Below are 13,766 nucleotides of genomic sequence, written 5' to 3' on the forward strand. Positions count from 1 at the left end.
TTAATTTTGCGGAGCAAATATGTATTTAATTTAGCAGGACCCAACCAGTTACGAGTATATATATGATATGAAAACTTTATTTCAGACTCAAGTCCATAACCTTTGGAGTCGTCCTTATCTATCTATATTATTTCTTAACAGGGAATATAATAGATAAATACATTTAACAGATTTGATATAGGATGGGCCTGAATCAAGGAGATACATAGCACTAGCAGTAAAAATCGAAATACAATGTTCCCTCAACTGCCCTCTTCCTCCACCAGAGAGCGGTATTGTACACGGAGTAGTTAATTAAGGGACGCACTGGTTTCCCGGTTCGGTTATTAAAGGGGTGATATGCCACCAGGCGTGAGTGTGATTAGCCATTTAAAGCCGTTTGAAAATCTGCCTTTTCCTGTATTTTAGTGACATCGCAAGTGGGCGTGTCCACCTAGTTGTGTGATGGATAGATAAGCAACATTTGCATCAGTCCACTGGTTAGGCTGTTAGACTGATCTGTCAAGCTTACATCTAGGTGGACACGCCTGCTTTTGATGTCACAAAAACACTAGAAATGGCAGATCTTCATACGGCTTGTAATGGCTAATCACACTCACACCTGGTGGCAGATATCAACCCTTTAAAGAGGTTTGAGAAGGCCTCCCCGTCGACAGCAGCGGTAGACAAAACGCCACACAGCACATTCTGGTTTCTTTTTTGTCCTTTTATTCATTCCATCCATGAAGGATTTACAGGGCCTTCCACCTAAATGCTTTAACCCAAGAGAGTCAGCTCTACTCATCGATACATACAGCTGCACACGTCTACAGATCCCGTTCCCATTGAAAATCATGTGCGGGAATAGCACCCGGAAGTCTACAAAGAGGCAATTGTACTCATATCATATCATGTTAGCTTGCTGATTCTTCTGTAATAGATATAAATAAATCCATGCAATATTCATCTCTCGCCATATAATGTCAATTTTTCAGTTTTGGCACCATTGTTTACGAGGTCAGTGAGCGCTGAACCCTGAAGATAACTCTCAGGGTTTTTATTTTTAAGACCGGAAATAAATGACTAATGGTCCTGAAAACAGCTTGCGTTAAATCAAACATCCTGTCTTGGTGGTGGTTATCGCGTAAAAGGAGTTTAAGACCTAATAAGATGGCTATTCAAGTACCAGGAGATTATTTTTCTTCCTTCATAAATTGATATAAATCAAAGAGTTTATGATGCAGGAGACCTGAACCACAGAAGGGATCATAACATGTAAACCGACCCTTATCATCGTTTTTAAAAAAATACTCACATTGTATTAATAATTGCATGATTTATAAATGTGTTTCCCCCACCCTTAATTATCATACAAGCTTATGCAGCACTACACGTCATATATTTTTCAGTCAGTACTGTGAGCAGATATCCCCATACTAGTGATAATAACAATATTAATCATGATCATAACAATTCCTCAATTCCGTAAAAATTGGCAAACTCCATACAACTATACTGTGTGTAAAGGAAACATTTCGACAATGTGCTTTTCTCAACAACAGAAATCAAACTAAAAACAAAGAATACATAAAAGACGGTTTGGTAAGGGGCGAAAGGGGTGAGGGGTAGGTGTTTTATATAATTATATCTCCTCTCTCACAGAAAAATTGGCACTGTAACATACTGTACACTCTAAAAGAGCTGTCGGGGCTCCAGACAGCAACATGCAGAGGCCTCCGCTAGGGGGCGCTGTGAGCTCCCGCCCCGTTGCCCTGCCCTCTGAGGGGCCCGGCCACGGCCCCACCGACCGCCACGCTATAATGTCAATTATAGGTAACATGCCCACAACACAAACCAGAAGGCGGAGAAGTAGTAAACCAAGAAGGCTCCACACTGGTACTTAACCGTATGTAGCGTGATAAGACTATACTGGATTAACTGAAAATTACATTCGGAAAAAAATATTGTATATTGGTCTACACAAAGTAAAAAACTGAAAACTGAAAAGTTGGACTAGATCACTGTTAGTGTTTTGGTGCGTAGCACAGTAATACCTCTTAATTAACCACCACCAATTAACCTAATGATGGATTTGCTGTTGAATGTGACCTATGTGTGTCCTAATAGGCCTACTCAGACATATTTATCACACTAGGGTTGATGTGTTTCACAGCCTTCGGGGAGAATGGGATAATCTATAAAGCTGGGTGAGGCTGAGTGTAAAACTTAATCCTCATCTCATTTCCATTGTACTTAATTAGCCTTGAATGAGGAAATAACACTCACACAATGTTAAATAACTATTTGCAAGATAAAAATGTGTTCATGACCATGAAGCATAATAAAAGCTTGTGGGCGATAAACCAAAACACTGGGCGACATGTCTGTTTCCTGAGGCATGTACGATCTAGCACGATATTAATAATAATAATAATAATCATAATAAGAGTCATCATAATAAAAAACATGTCTCATCTCATTAAGCACTGTGAGCAAGGCTGTTCTCTAATAGCAAAGCAATAAACAAACCTATTGAACAAGACATAATACGCTCACTGGGTTGCCAGTTTGGAGCCGAATCCCCCTTTCCCTAACCTTTCAGCAACACGTGGGGGCGGGGCGGGGTTGGGGGTTAGGGGCGGGGCATATCTGACCAACCAACAGTGTGTCCGCCTGGGGAAGGGGGGGGGGGGGGAGGGGGGAAGGGAAGGGAGGGAGAAAATGAGCCAACCCAACGCCAAAGAGGTCATTAGCTTCCGTTATGGTGAAGACGGTGAAGCCAGGCAATGCCATGCCCCAAAAACATGAACACGTTTCTTTAACAGGCAGAAGGCGGAGCCAGGGGTGTGGGCGGGGCCGGGGGAGGGGCATCAGAGGATGGTGCAGAAGAACTTCTTCTCCCTGAAGGGGTTCTCAGAGGCGGGGACGGGCACGATGAGCGGGTCATCGCGTATGTGGGCGTCACAGTACGCCATCAGGTCGGCCGCTGCTTTGGACACCTGGTGGAGGGGGAGGGGAGGGGGCGAGAGAGAGAGAGAGAGTGAGAGAGAGAGAGAGAGAGAGAGAGAGAGAGAGAGAGAGAGAGAGAGAGAGAGAGAGAGAGAGAGAGAGAGAGAGAGAGAGAGAGACAGGGAGACAGAGAGAGAGAGAGAGAGAGAGAGAGAGAGAGAGAGAGGGGGAGGAGAGGATGGTTAGACAACAAAACAGAGGTGGTATTTGAGGTCAGAGTTTTATGCTGTTGAGTGGTGAGGGTTTTGTAAGACTTCCTAGCGAAGATGTCTTGCTGTGGAAAGGCAAGGATTGGAGAACTGTCAACAATATATTTTCTTGACTTATTATGTGAATTTCAGAGGCATTTGTGAGGTACAAAAGACGATTGCGCTACTTGATTGAAACCATACATCTGTACAGCATGGTTGTTTTGTTTTATATAATGATCTATAATTAACTATATGCATTAAATAAATGCGATTGATTATGAAAGGACGTTATAGGGTCTCTCTCCGTGGGTCATCATCACAGAACCTGGTTCTGTGTCTCTCCAGGCTTCAGACCTCCAGCGCTTCTCCACCTCAGAGAACACACAGGTGACATCCCTTATCTGGGAGAGTCCTGCTCCGAAATACACCTCAGATGCACACACACACACCCCTGGTGGTATAATATGGGACCTTTAAGAACCGGTCTGTGATCAAACCATCATAACTGTCTCCCCTTGCTTCACTGAAACATCCGTATTGCAATATCACTCATCAACATCACTTCGATTCGGCTTCAGAGTGTTTCACATTTGCAAAGACAAATTGATAATGGTGACGGATGTTTCAGTGGCAGCAGGATGAACGGTTAAAGCCATTTGATCACCCAGACCGGCGTGGTCCTTAAACCATGTAGTGAACATCCAAGTCCAAGGGAAGGGGATGATGGCGGAGTTAGCCCAGTGAACCCATCATGCTAGTCGGTGAAGCCATTGTTGCCCTGGGAGAGTGTGTGAATGTGTGAGTGTGTGTAAGTGTGTGAGTGGCAGTGAACCAAGTGCCATTAGCCCGCGAGGAGCTAGCTGTAATTACACAGTCAGGCCCTGATGGAGGGAAAGCCCTGCTAATTAGCACACATCCCAATCCTGTTGGCCTATTGAGCAATTAGGGAGTATAGGGTGACGCCTCAATCAGGGGTACAGGCCTCTTGCGTCGCCTTGATTGAATAGGAAATAATCTGTTCATGAAGACCACTTTACCTCCGCCATTATTCTTTACATACTGCACCTTTAAAAATAACAGAAATTTTCCTGATGTGTCCGAATGCTGATACTATGTGATCCTATATTGGCTAAATCTGCTAAAAACTGACCATGAATGCATGCACTGAATGGTTTTCCATGTATGCCAATTGAAGCAGGTTATGTTTAACAGTTTTACTAATGTATAAAAACTCCTTAGTAATAACACTAGTGATAACTCTTCAATCTGGTCTGACCATATCATTAGCAACTAAAACCACAAAAAAATTTAACGGCAATAATACCAAAAAACGGGTAGCTTTGTGTGTTGCGATGGTCTTCATTAATGCGTCAATCGTTAGGAAGGCGGTCTCATTCCTCGGCTGTGGGCAGGCTAGATGCTGCTGAGCAGGGAGAGCTGTGATTTGTGGCGCTGCCGAACCCAGCAGCTCCAGGGCTCTGGGCCCAACCTGCCCTGGGCAGATGTGGAGCTTTCTCGTTGAGGAGAAGACAGACCTTTAAAAACGGTCACAGCTTTTCCCGAAACAATAGAAAAACTAAACCCCTAGGGAGCCTCTCTGGGCTCTAAAAATGCAATTTCAGCTAGAAGTTGAGCCGAGGCGAGGTCTGCAAGTAAAGGACAGGAGCGCGGCAGTCTGCGGTGGATTTATTAATAGAGGTCTTAGATTAGAGGCACATATTGACATTTGCAGAAACGGAAACTCATGATTGTGAAATATTGATTGCTGGCCGGTTGAGGACACACAGGACTCACCAGTGCCCAGTCACTGGACCCATTCATTAACGCCCACAATGAAAAGCATATTGTTGTCAGAATGCGGTACACCATTGGACCGGTCATTCCCACCCCCCCCCCCCACACACACACACACGCACGCGCACACACACACACACACACACACACACACACACACACACACACACACACACACACACACACACACACACACACCCACACCCACACCCAGACGCACACGCACGTGCACACACACACACACACACACACACACACACACACACACACACACACACACTCATGCTGGCCGCTCTGACAGAGTGCAGGGATTGCCTTTGTGATCTGTGCTTGTCAGACACTCAAGGCACTAATTCAACTTCTTGCAGTAATTGTTTCTGTCTGGGAGTCAGTTTGACTGGCAGTCAAATGTGCCTGAAGGGTTTTCTGAAAATATAACTCAGACAAAACTTACTCAAAATGTATTAGGCTTTCATTATAGAACAAAGAAGGAGGCACATAATGCAAGATCATTATTACTAATCCAATGCCTATAATCCAATGTGTGCAAATGCATATGTTTACACTTCGGTAGGCATGATTTCACTACAGTGGGGCATAAAATTGGATCCTATAGGCTACTTGTAGTCAATCTTAATCCAATATGCCTCCCCTCTAACCTACTCGTTAATTACATGTATTCGGATTTACTTTAAATCCATTTGATAAGAGCAGCCGCTAAACGATGTTAATGTATGTAAATAAACACATGAGACACAACGAGTGGAACAGGGGGTGTGGGTTACCTTTATCCGGTCCATGCAGGCCTCCATCTTCAGCTGTTCCACCGCTTTCCTGGCTTGGGAGATGCTGGCTGTGCTGTTGTTGACGATGCAGTCCTTCATGGTGCTGCTGGCGTGTTCAACACAAACAACACGGTTACGATAAGAAGCACCCGCCCCTCCCCCCCAGAGGATCCCCCCCCCCCCCAATCTTCACTGGGGGGGCCCTAGCGTCTGCAGATCCCCGTATCGGTCCCTCTAGCACAGTGATTCCCAACCTCCGGTTCCCGCACGGGGCCGGTCCGTGGAACCGTTCCTTGAAATATTTCTAGAAAAAGCTGATAATTTTTTTTTTCTATTATTATTTTTGTTTATTTAAGTCTCAGTTTACTTTTCTTGTGTTTTTCTTATAAATTGTATTATTATATATTATTGCATTGTTGAAGGGAGCCTGAGAGGACTTTAATTTCTGTTGCTTAAATTGTTGTGAATTTGACAAATAAACTATGACAAATAAACTATGTCGAAAAATAAAGCCACATCCTTTGTTTAAAAATTATGCATCTTAAAATTAAGGCCTTCAAATTGACTACCGGTCCTCTAATTTGTTTTAATGAATATGCCGGTCCTTGGAACCCCAGCACGACGCCCCCCCTCCCCCTCGCTGCCTTGCTGGGGTTTTAGGGGCAGCAGGGAGCAGCAGCAGTAGCGTTACACACAAATACGCACCGGTTGTATTAATATCTCCCAGAGGGATTGAATCAGCGTCATTCATGATTTCATCCGCTCCACTTGAGAAGTAATGTGGACCTGCTTCTTATGGGACAGGCCTCAACAGAGGAAACACTAAATGGACTTGTGGTTGTTCTGTTTTCCTGTCTTCTGTTTTTAGCAATCGATTTGCATTTTTAAAACGTAGGGATTGGAACCTGTGACCGGTCCAATGGTGATCTGGCAGCAGGTATGCTTATAGGCTTGCACGCTAAAGTCTGGCTGATGTGCAGGACCAATTTATTTACTCATTGCTCATTCTGGAGATGAATGGAGCTCCAAAGTGTGCTGTTTAATACCATAGGGGGTGCATCGTTTTGAGGTATAGGAAGAACGGAATAATCTGTGGAAACAGGTGCGGTTTGTTTATGCATTGAAACAAGCAGGCTTGTAAGCCCCACTCCGAGCCTCTAGGTATTAAAACCTATTAGATATTTATAAGAAACAAACCTCGCACAACATCACAGATCGAAAAGGGGCCAGAAATGACCATTAATACAAACAGGCCGATTAGTTCATATTCCCACTACCTTAAATCCTTAACGTGTCTAATTAAACGGGGTTAGGCAGGGCAGGGGTAAAACCAGTATTTAGTGGAATCCCCCTCTCAGGTCGCACCCCGAAATGGCCATGATGAAACCAAGAGGGATCCAAGCTTTACCAGAACATCCCCCACTGAAAGCACAAGGCCCTTCTCCTTTATGCTCTATTCCCAATTAACTACACAGGCCATAGGTGCTATCCTAGTCAACCCCCAGTCGCCTGCTCCATGACATGCGACCACCAGGCCTGTTCCCCAGTACAGTGTTCTCCATTAAACAAGGCGTTCTCCTGCACGGCTCCATCCTAAAGCCATCACACACGATGCGGCCCTCATCAGCACCACTCAAAACACATGCATCCCACGCTCCTCTAAAACGCCTTGTTTGGGGAACAGAAAAATGATAAATCGATGATATTTCAGTCATCGCAGAAAGACTGAATCTACGTGCGGGATAATGCAGGCAATGCGCCACCACCTACCTGAAATGTGTGTGTGTGCCAGCGATTCCAATGTGAAGAATTCCGGATTGACTCCACCCAACCGAGCTGTCAAATGTTCAAAACGAGCAGAAGGCTGAGGAAAAAAAGGAAATCCCGCTTACGTTGCTTTCATCCAAAAAAAAAAGATCCGCGGCGTGGACTGAGATTCCCCCGACAGCGCTCAGCAGTGCCTCGCCTTATAACGAATCGTGCAATCACGCATATTCCGTTTAGCTAGAGGAATCCGAATGGGCAGACCTGGAAGGCACCACGGACGGACCTGGAGAGTATTACGCACGCAGCAGCAGGGGGAATCTCTCGATGACGAGCCAATATGTGGGGCAGGAACCAAGCATCAACCTGGAGGTCCAACGGCAGCCTGTGTACAGTGTGTGTATGTGTGTGTACGACTCTGTGTGTACGTCTGTGTGTGTGCGTGTGGGTTTTCGTGTGTGTGTGTCCTTGTTCGTGTGTGGTTGGGTGTATGTGTGTAATAGCGAGCTCTATCTCTCGGCTCCATCCCTGCAGAACACGCTATAGATTTGGAGGTCTCCCAATTTTATTGCGGGCCAGCTTCCACAGCATTGTTTTCCCTGATAGCCCAGGGAATATTCCGAATTTTACCGTCATAGATGGCAAAAATATTTGCCTATTGACATAAAAATAGTCTTCCTTGACCAGAAGGACAAAGAATAATTCGCTATATTATTAAAGTAAAAACAGACATGTTGTGTAATGTTTCCAATATGTTTATATTTATAATTTTCTTATCATTGAATCACTCAAAAACCTAAAACATGACCTCTTATTGCTGAATCTTCAGAACAGATTTTTAATGTTGATGCTAATTTGGAAACAGGCCATTTTAGATCCAACCTGGGTATTGGAGGAGCCAGGCGCTCTTATAAGATCTTCTGCAACCAAACACAAAACGATCCAAAACACAAAACAGACTTATTCAGTTTTCCACTTCTCATTGTATATTTTTTGCCCTCTATTTTCTCAACACAACATTCGTAACAACCTCATACGTGCAATAGTTCACAAGAGCCGCCAGTCGTAGAAAGGGTGTCAGCAGGCGAAATGTAGATCATGACAGCGTGAAGCCATTGTAAACTTCTGTAGAGCCATCGTACAAAGAAGGTACATCAAAATGGCCTCCTGTGATCCTGGGCTCTGCAAGCAGGTGACAAGAGTTCAGCCTGGTTCTTCAGGGATAAAGGTTAAGACGACACAGACAGGGAGAAAAGGCATGACAACACCATGGAATGCTAAGGAACTTTCCCTTTCTCGTAACTCATTTGATTCATAGTTAGAATTGCAACACAATACAAAATTCTTTCTTCGGTTGAACACAAAAAGGCAAAACACATTTAAATACTCGTCCTGATGAAAACGGTGGAATTATGGATACAGTTCCAGAAATAATCAAGTTAATTATTATCGGTAACTTTTCCGTTGCACGTTATAACAAACTTCATCGCGGTCTTCCATCGGTCCGCTGTATCGCATTTCTGCTCGGACCGTATCGTTGAAATACCATCTCATTCTTCACATACCCACCGAAACGCCGGTCAGTAGCAGACCGCGGCCCGGTCCGGTTAAAAGTGCTTCAAAATCGTCCATTTCACACACGAAAAACAAGAGAACCACAACACAAATAGTCAAAGTGCAGAGATGGAATGACACCGGGGAATGTAGAGATGTTTGACTGTGCTTCAACTCCGCAGATAAGACAGTGCTCCAATTACTCTACCGCCTCGACTGGAGAGCAGTTGTAACACGTTGTAATAAAAAAATGAAGAAGACATAGTAAGCAGTATGGGTGGATAATGAACAGCGCAGCGCGGGGGGGGGGGGGGGGGGGTCAGCCTGGTAAGCTGTGATCTTCCATTGGCTCATTCAATAGAGCCAGTTACCCATCTCTCAGCTCAAACCCAAACCCCCCTCCCCCTTGAGAAGGCCTTCACCACACCCCTTTAATGAACCTGGTGTTACGCTGTTCAGGTGCACATACACACACACACACACACACACACTGCGACCACACCGCGCCACAACGGCGTCCGACGCTGGTTTTGCGAGTGCATCGTCTTCAGGCAGGCGCTACGTCGGCCCGAAGCAGGACGAGGACCAGAAGGTATGACAATAGGAGTCAGGGTTGAGCAAGGCAGGCCTGACGCGGGAATGCAGAAGGAGAAAGCGCCCCCCGTTTGAAGGTGTGCATGCACACGCAAGCACACACACACACACACACACACACAAGACACATAGTGTGCTCACACATATCCGCAAACCTCAACCACATAAATAGACACGCACACACACACACACACACGCAACACACATACCATCATCAACATCATCATCGTCATCAACTTTCCAACATGCGAAACAGTCCGAAAAAACACAAGGAACAACGCAAACAAAACGCATATCTTCCGGCCCCTGGCTGGTGTGTATACATACACATATACATATCTCCATCTATGTACACAGATACAAAGATATATATACATATAAAGCTATAGTGTTCGGCCTTGAGAAGGCCTCCGTCCCACTCCTTCCAGCCCCCTCCAGTCAGGGCTTGCCTCGATCCACAGTCTCTCCGCCGCAGCCTCGATTCACCCAAGACGAGTCCCAGTGCCACAACACAGGCCGGTGATGGCCAGGTGGCGGCTGCATGAGTGTGGGGTGGGGGTGGGGGGAAGGGGAGAGCATCCAGACTACGGCACGCTCTGACCCTCCCAGTAGCAGCTTCCTCGAGACGGGCGACAGTCAACGCCATCGATCGGAGAGGCCGAAAGTGGCCCGCCTCAGTGCGACTCAAAACGCCACACTGAGACGGACATATCAGGGCGGCGACGCCGGTGGAGGTTCGGGGGATCGGCCGCTGCCCTGGACCGAAGCCTCACTCCACCCCTCGTTCCTGGCGCTCTATAAATTATATCTACATGTGTAATACGACCGCCATCAGGGCCCTCTGCCGGCCGTAGCTCTGGAACAGAGTTAGTGTCGGACCAGCGATGGCTTCAGCTTCGATCGGGAGTCCACGTCCCGTAGCGCATACACCCTCTCCCCGAGACGAGGAAGAGGAGGGGGACTGACGGAACGCAAAAAGGGGGGGGGGGAGGGCGGGGCCATGCAGAGGGGGGGGGGGGGGGGGGGGGGGGGGGGCAGGGCGGCGTGCATGGGACAGCTGCTGCAGCAGGAGCAGTAGTCGTAGTAGTGGTGGTGGTGGTGGTGGTGGTGGAGAGTTGCAGCGGTGACAAGGGGAGCTCAGCCCGCGGCGTAGCTGCTGAGGAAGGAGTAGAACATGGGCAGCTTCATGCGCTGCTGGTCCCGCCGGCACCAGGCCATCACCGTGCCCTCGCTGTTGGCCGTGTACAGGTGGTGGCCGTCGCAGGAGTACGTCAGGCTGGAGGAGAGAGAGGGGCAGGGGTTGGAGCCAGAGACACTACTATCCAGAGTGTGTAGTAAACTGTGTTCACACACCGACGGCATGTGTCGACCATGCAAGGCGAGAGCCACTCGTCGGGAGCAGTTAGGGTGAGGTGGCTGGCTCAGGTGTCACCTCGACGCTCAAGGAGTGTGTGTTGATCGGGCCTCAAAAGGGAGAGGGGGTGTCTGTTGTACTGCCTGGTTTCTGATTGGTTAAGATTGGTCAACGGGTGATGTGACTTTGGCAGGGATTTTGAAATTATCACGAAATAAACGTGCGGGGTTGAATTCAGCGGTCGCGTCTCTTCTTTGGGCGTCATTTGAGAAATCTGAATCAGAATCGCTTTTAATCGCAAAATGCATCAATGGACACACAGGAATTTAACTTGGCATCCGGTGCTTAACACACAACTAGACAAACAGACAGTAAGATGCACATAGCTCTAGTAAAACATTTTACAAAAAAGAAAAGAAGTTCTATAAATAAGGAATAATAAAATAAAATAGTCCAATTCAGACTCCTTTTGGAAGGGGGGGGGGGGGGGGGGGGGGTGTAGTCATTGCGGTTCCCAAACTGGGGGTCGCGGAGCACCGTCAGGGGGGTCGCGGAGAGATGGGCCAGTTTGCATATTAAAAAAAAAAAAAAAAAATATATATATATATATATATATATATATATATATACGAATAATTATATGAAACATTATATTAAAATACTGGCGTCAGAATAGGCTTTTAATGCACAGCCACTTTGCAGAGAGAAATCCACCTTTGAAAAGAACCCCCTGTAACCCCACCCTTTGATTCTATATTTGTCGGTTTGTCCCGCCATCGAACGTCAGTCTGATAATCGGCCCGCAGTGATTAAAACTTAAGCCAAAAGGCTATAATTGCATATTTACATGGCTGTCTCTGAAGATTTATATTACATAGTAATAATAACATTATTAAAAATAACAATAATAATAATGGTGATGATTACTACTGCATAATAATAATAATAATAATAACAATAATAATAATAATGCACTAAGTTGGGGGGGGGGGGGGGGGGGGTGCTGAAAAAAAGGGGGTCCCCTGAAAAAAAGTTTGGGAACCACTGGATTAAGGAGAGATATAGCCTTAGTGAAAAGCTATTTTGGTGGCGTGAGGACCATGTCCTGATGGCATGGTAGCGCCTACTCGAAGGAAGCAGCTCAAAGATGTTGTTTGCAGGTTGAGACTTATCAGAAGTTATTTTACCTGCCCTCTTCCTGACCCGGGCCTCATACAGGTCACTGATCTGCATCTTTCCAGTCAGCCTAATGCTTTTGGTTATGACGTAATTTGGGTTATTTCTGTATTTCTGGCCTGTGGTCTCTGCGGTGCTTTCATGTAATAACGCAGATAGGGGGTTAGCGGAGAGCCCGGGGTACCTGATGATGGGTTTGCTGGACTTGGGGAAGGTGATCTCTCGCACCGGCTTCAGATCCCACGTGCTCCACAACCTGGAGGCGCCCGACACACAAAAACACACACAGTGACTGGACTGCATGAAACACGCAGTTTAAACACATGCACGCAGTAACACACACAGTAACACACGCACACATTGAGACACACACACACACACACACAGTGACTCACAAGCACACACAGTGAAACACACGCACACAAATACACAGTGACAAATGCAGATACACACAGGGACACACTGGCACGCACACAAACAGTGATACCAAGAACACACACACACACACACACAGGGACAAACACACACGCACACACAGTGACACATGCAAACACACACACACATTGATATACACACACGCACAGTAACACACACAGTGACACACACACACACACACACACACATACAGTAACACACACGCAGTGACAGACACACGCAGAAACACAAACACAAGGTTACCTGACGACGCCGTTCTCCAGGCCGCCGGCGATGACGTTGACGGACACGCCCTCGGGCTGGTTGGAGAACGCCACGGAGCAGATGATCTCCCGGCAGTGGACGTGGCCAATCAGGTCGCCGTTCACCGTCCACAGGCGCAGGTCGCTGCCACCGCCCACTAGATGGGGGGGGGGGGTCAGAGGGTCAGAGGGTGTGTGTGAGTGAGTGAGTGAGTGAGTGTGAGAGTGTGAGTGTGAGTGTGAGTGTGAGTGTGTGTGTTCTCACCCGAGTCGCAGACCGTGGCGATGTCCCCGGTGGTTTCGCTGCCGGACACGGCCGTCACCGGACTCTTGTGGCCCGTGAGGCTCTGGACGTAGCATAGCCTGTAGCCGCGCCATGGGGAGACACCAGTTAGTGCTACGTAGCGTTAGCATTCAGGTAGCTCTTTTTCTCTAACACCTTGATAGGCTTTTTTGTGTATTTTGTCCTCATTGACCGACCAGTGAAGAGAGACAGGACAGTGAAGAGAGACAGGACAGGGAAGAGAGACAGGACAGGGAAGAGAGACAGGACAGGAAAGAGAGACAGGTGAGGGTAGAGGGTAGAGAGACAGAGACAGGGGGTGGGGTGTCTACCTGTTGAGGTCCCAGAGGATGCAGGTGCCGTCCTGGGAGACGCTGATGAGGATGCTGTAGGGTTTGCAGACGAACAGGCCCGTCACCTCGCCCGTGTGGCCGTACAGGTGCACCTGGCTCTCCACCTCCATCTCCGACGGCTGGGCGACGCCACAAAACAAACGGACCGCATTGACACACGGCGCTTTTCTAACCAGCGGCCACTCAAAGCACTGTACACTAGTGCCTAACATTGGTCCATTCATGCACACATGCACACACCGACGGCGGAGTC

The 13,766-nt window shown here is 47.1% G+C and overlaps 2 protein-coding genes across 2 annotated transcripts in view; both read right to left on the reverse strand.

Moving 5' to 3' along the window:
• Window positions 1-2,849: 2,849 nt before the first annotated feature.
• Window positions 2,850-5,857, reverse strand: LOC130404554 (guanine nucleotide-binding protein G(I)/G(S)/G(O) subunit gamma-4). The gene is made up of 2 exons (XM_056609361.1): window positions 5,759-5,857; window positions 2,850-2,978 (listed from the first exon to the last, which is right to left on the reverse strand). The coding sequence occupies exons 1-2, from the start codon at window positions 5,855-5,857 to the stop codon at window positions 2,850-2,852; spliced, it is 228 nt and encodes a 75-aa protein (XP_056465336.1).
• Window positions 5,858-10,749: 4,892 nt separating this feature from the next.
• The window catches only part of lyst (lysosomal trafficking regulator), a 64,208-nt gene continuing 61,191 nt past the window's right edge, over window positions 10,750-13,766 (reverse strand). Inside the window, exons 49-53 of the mRNA XM_056608963.1 lie at window positions 13,493-13,632; window positions 13,143-13,240; window positions 12,879-13,035; window positions 12,385-12,456; window positions 10,750-10,946 (exon numbers count right to left, since the gene is read on the reverse strand). Coding sequence (XP_056464938.1) covers window positions 10,808-10,946; window positions 12,385-12,456; window positions 12,879-13,035; window positions 13,143-13,240; window positions 13,493-13,632 — 606 coding nt within the window. The 3' untranslated portion in view covers window positions 10,750-10,807. The remainder of the gene's footprint in view (window positions 10,947-12,384; window positions 12,457-12,878; window positions 13,036-13,142; window positions 13,241-13,492; window positions 13,633-13,766) is intronic.

The sequence above is a fragment of the Gadus chalcogrammus genome, chromosome 15, assembly GCF_026213295.1.
Source record: "Gadus chalcogrammus isolate NIFS_2021 chromosome 15, NIFS_Gcha_1.0, whole genome shotgun sequence".
In the NCBI taxonomy this organism is placed as follows: domain Eukaryota; kingdom Metazoa; phylum Chordata; class Actinopteri; order Gadiformes; family Gadidae; genus Gadus; species Gadus chalcogrammus.

What these genes read in the sequence shown, in the direction of transcription:
- LOC130404554 (XM_056609361.1), bottom strand. Translation starts at nt 5,857, where the DNA reads ATGAAGGACTGCATCGTCAACAACAGCACAGCCAGCATCTCCCAAGCC. An exon ending in CCTGCATGGACCGGATAAAG is followed by an intron (nt 2,979 to 5,758) that starts GTAACCCACACC and finishes CCCCTCCACCAG; the next exon opens with GTGTCCAAAGCAGCGGCCGA.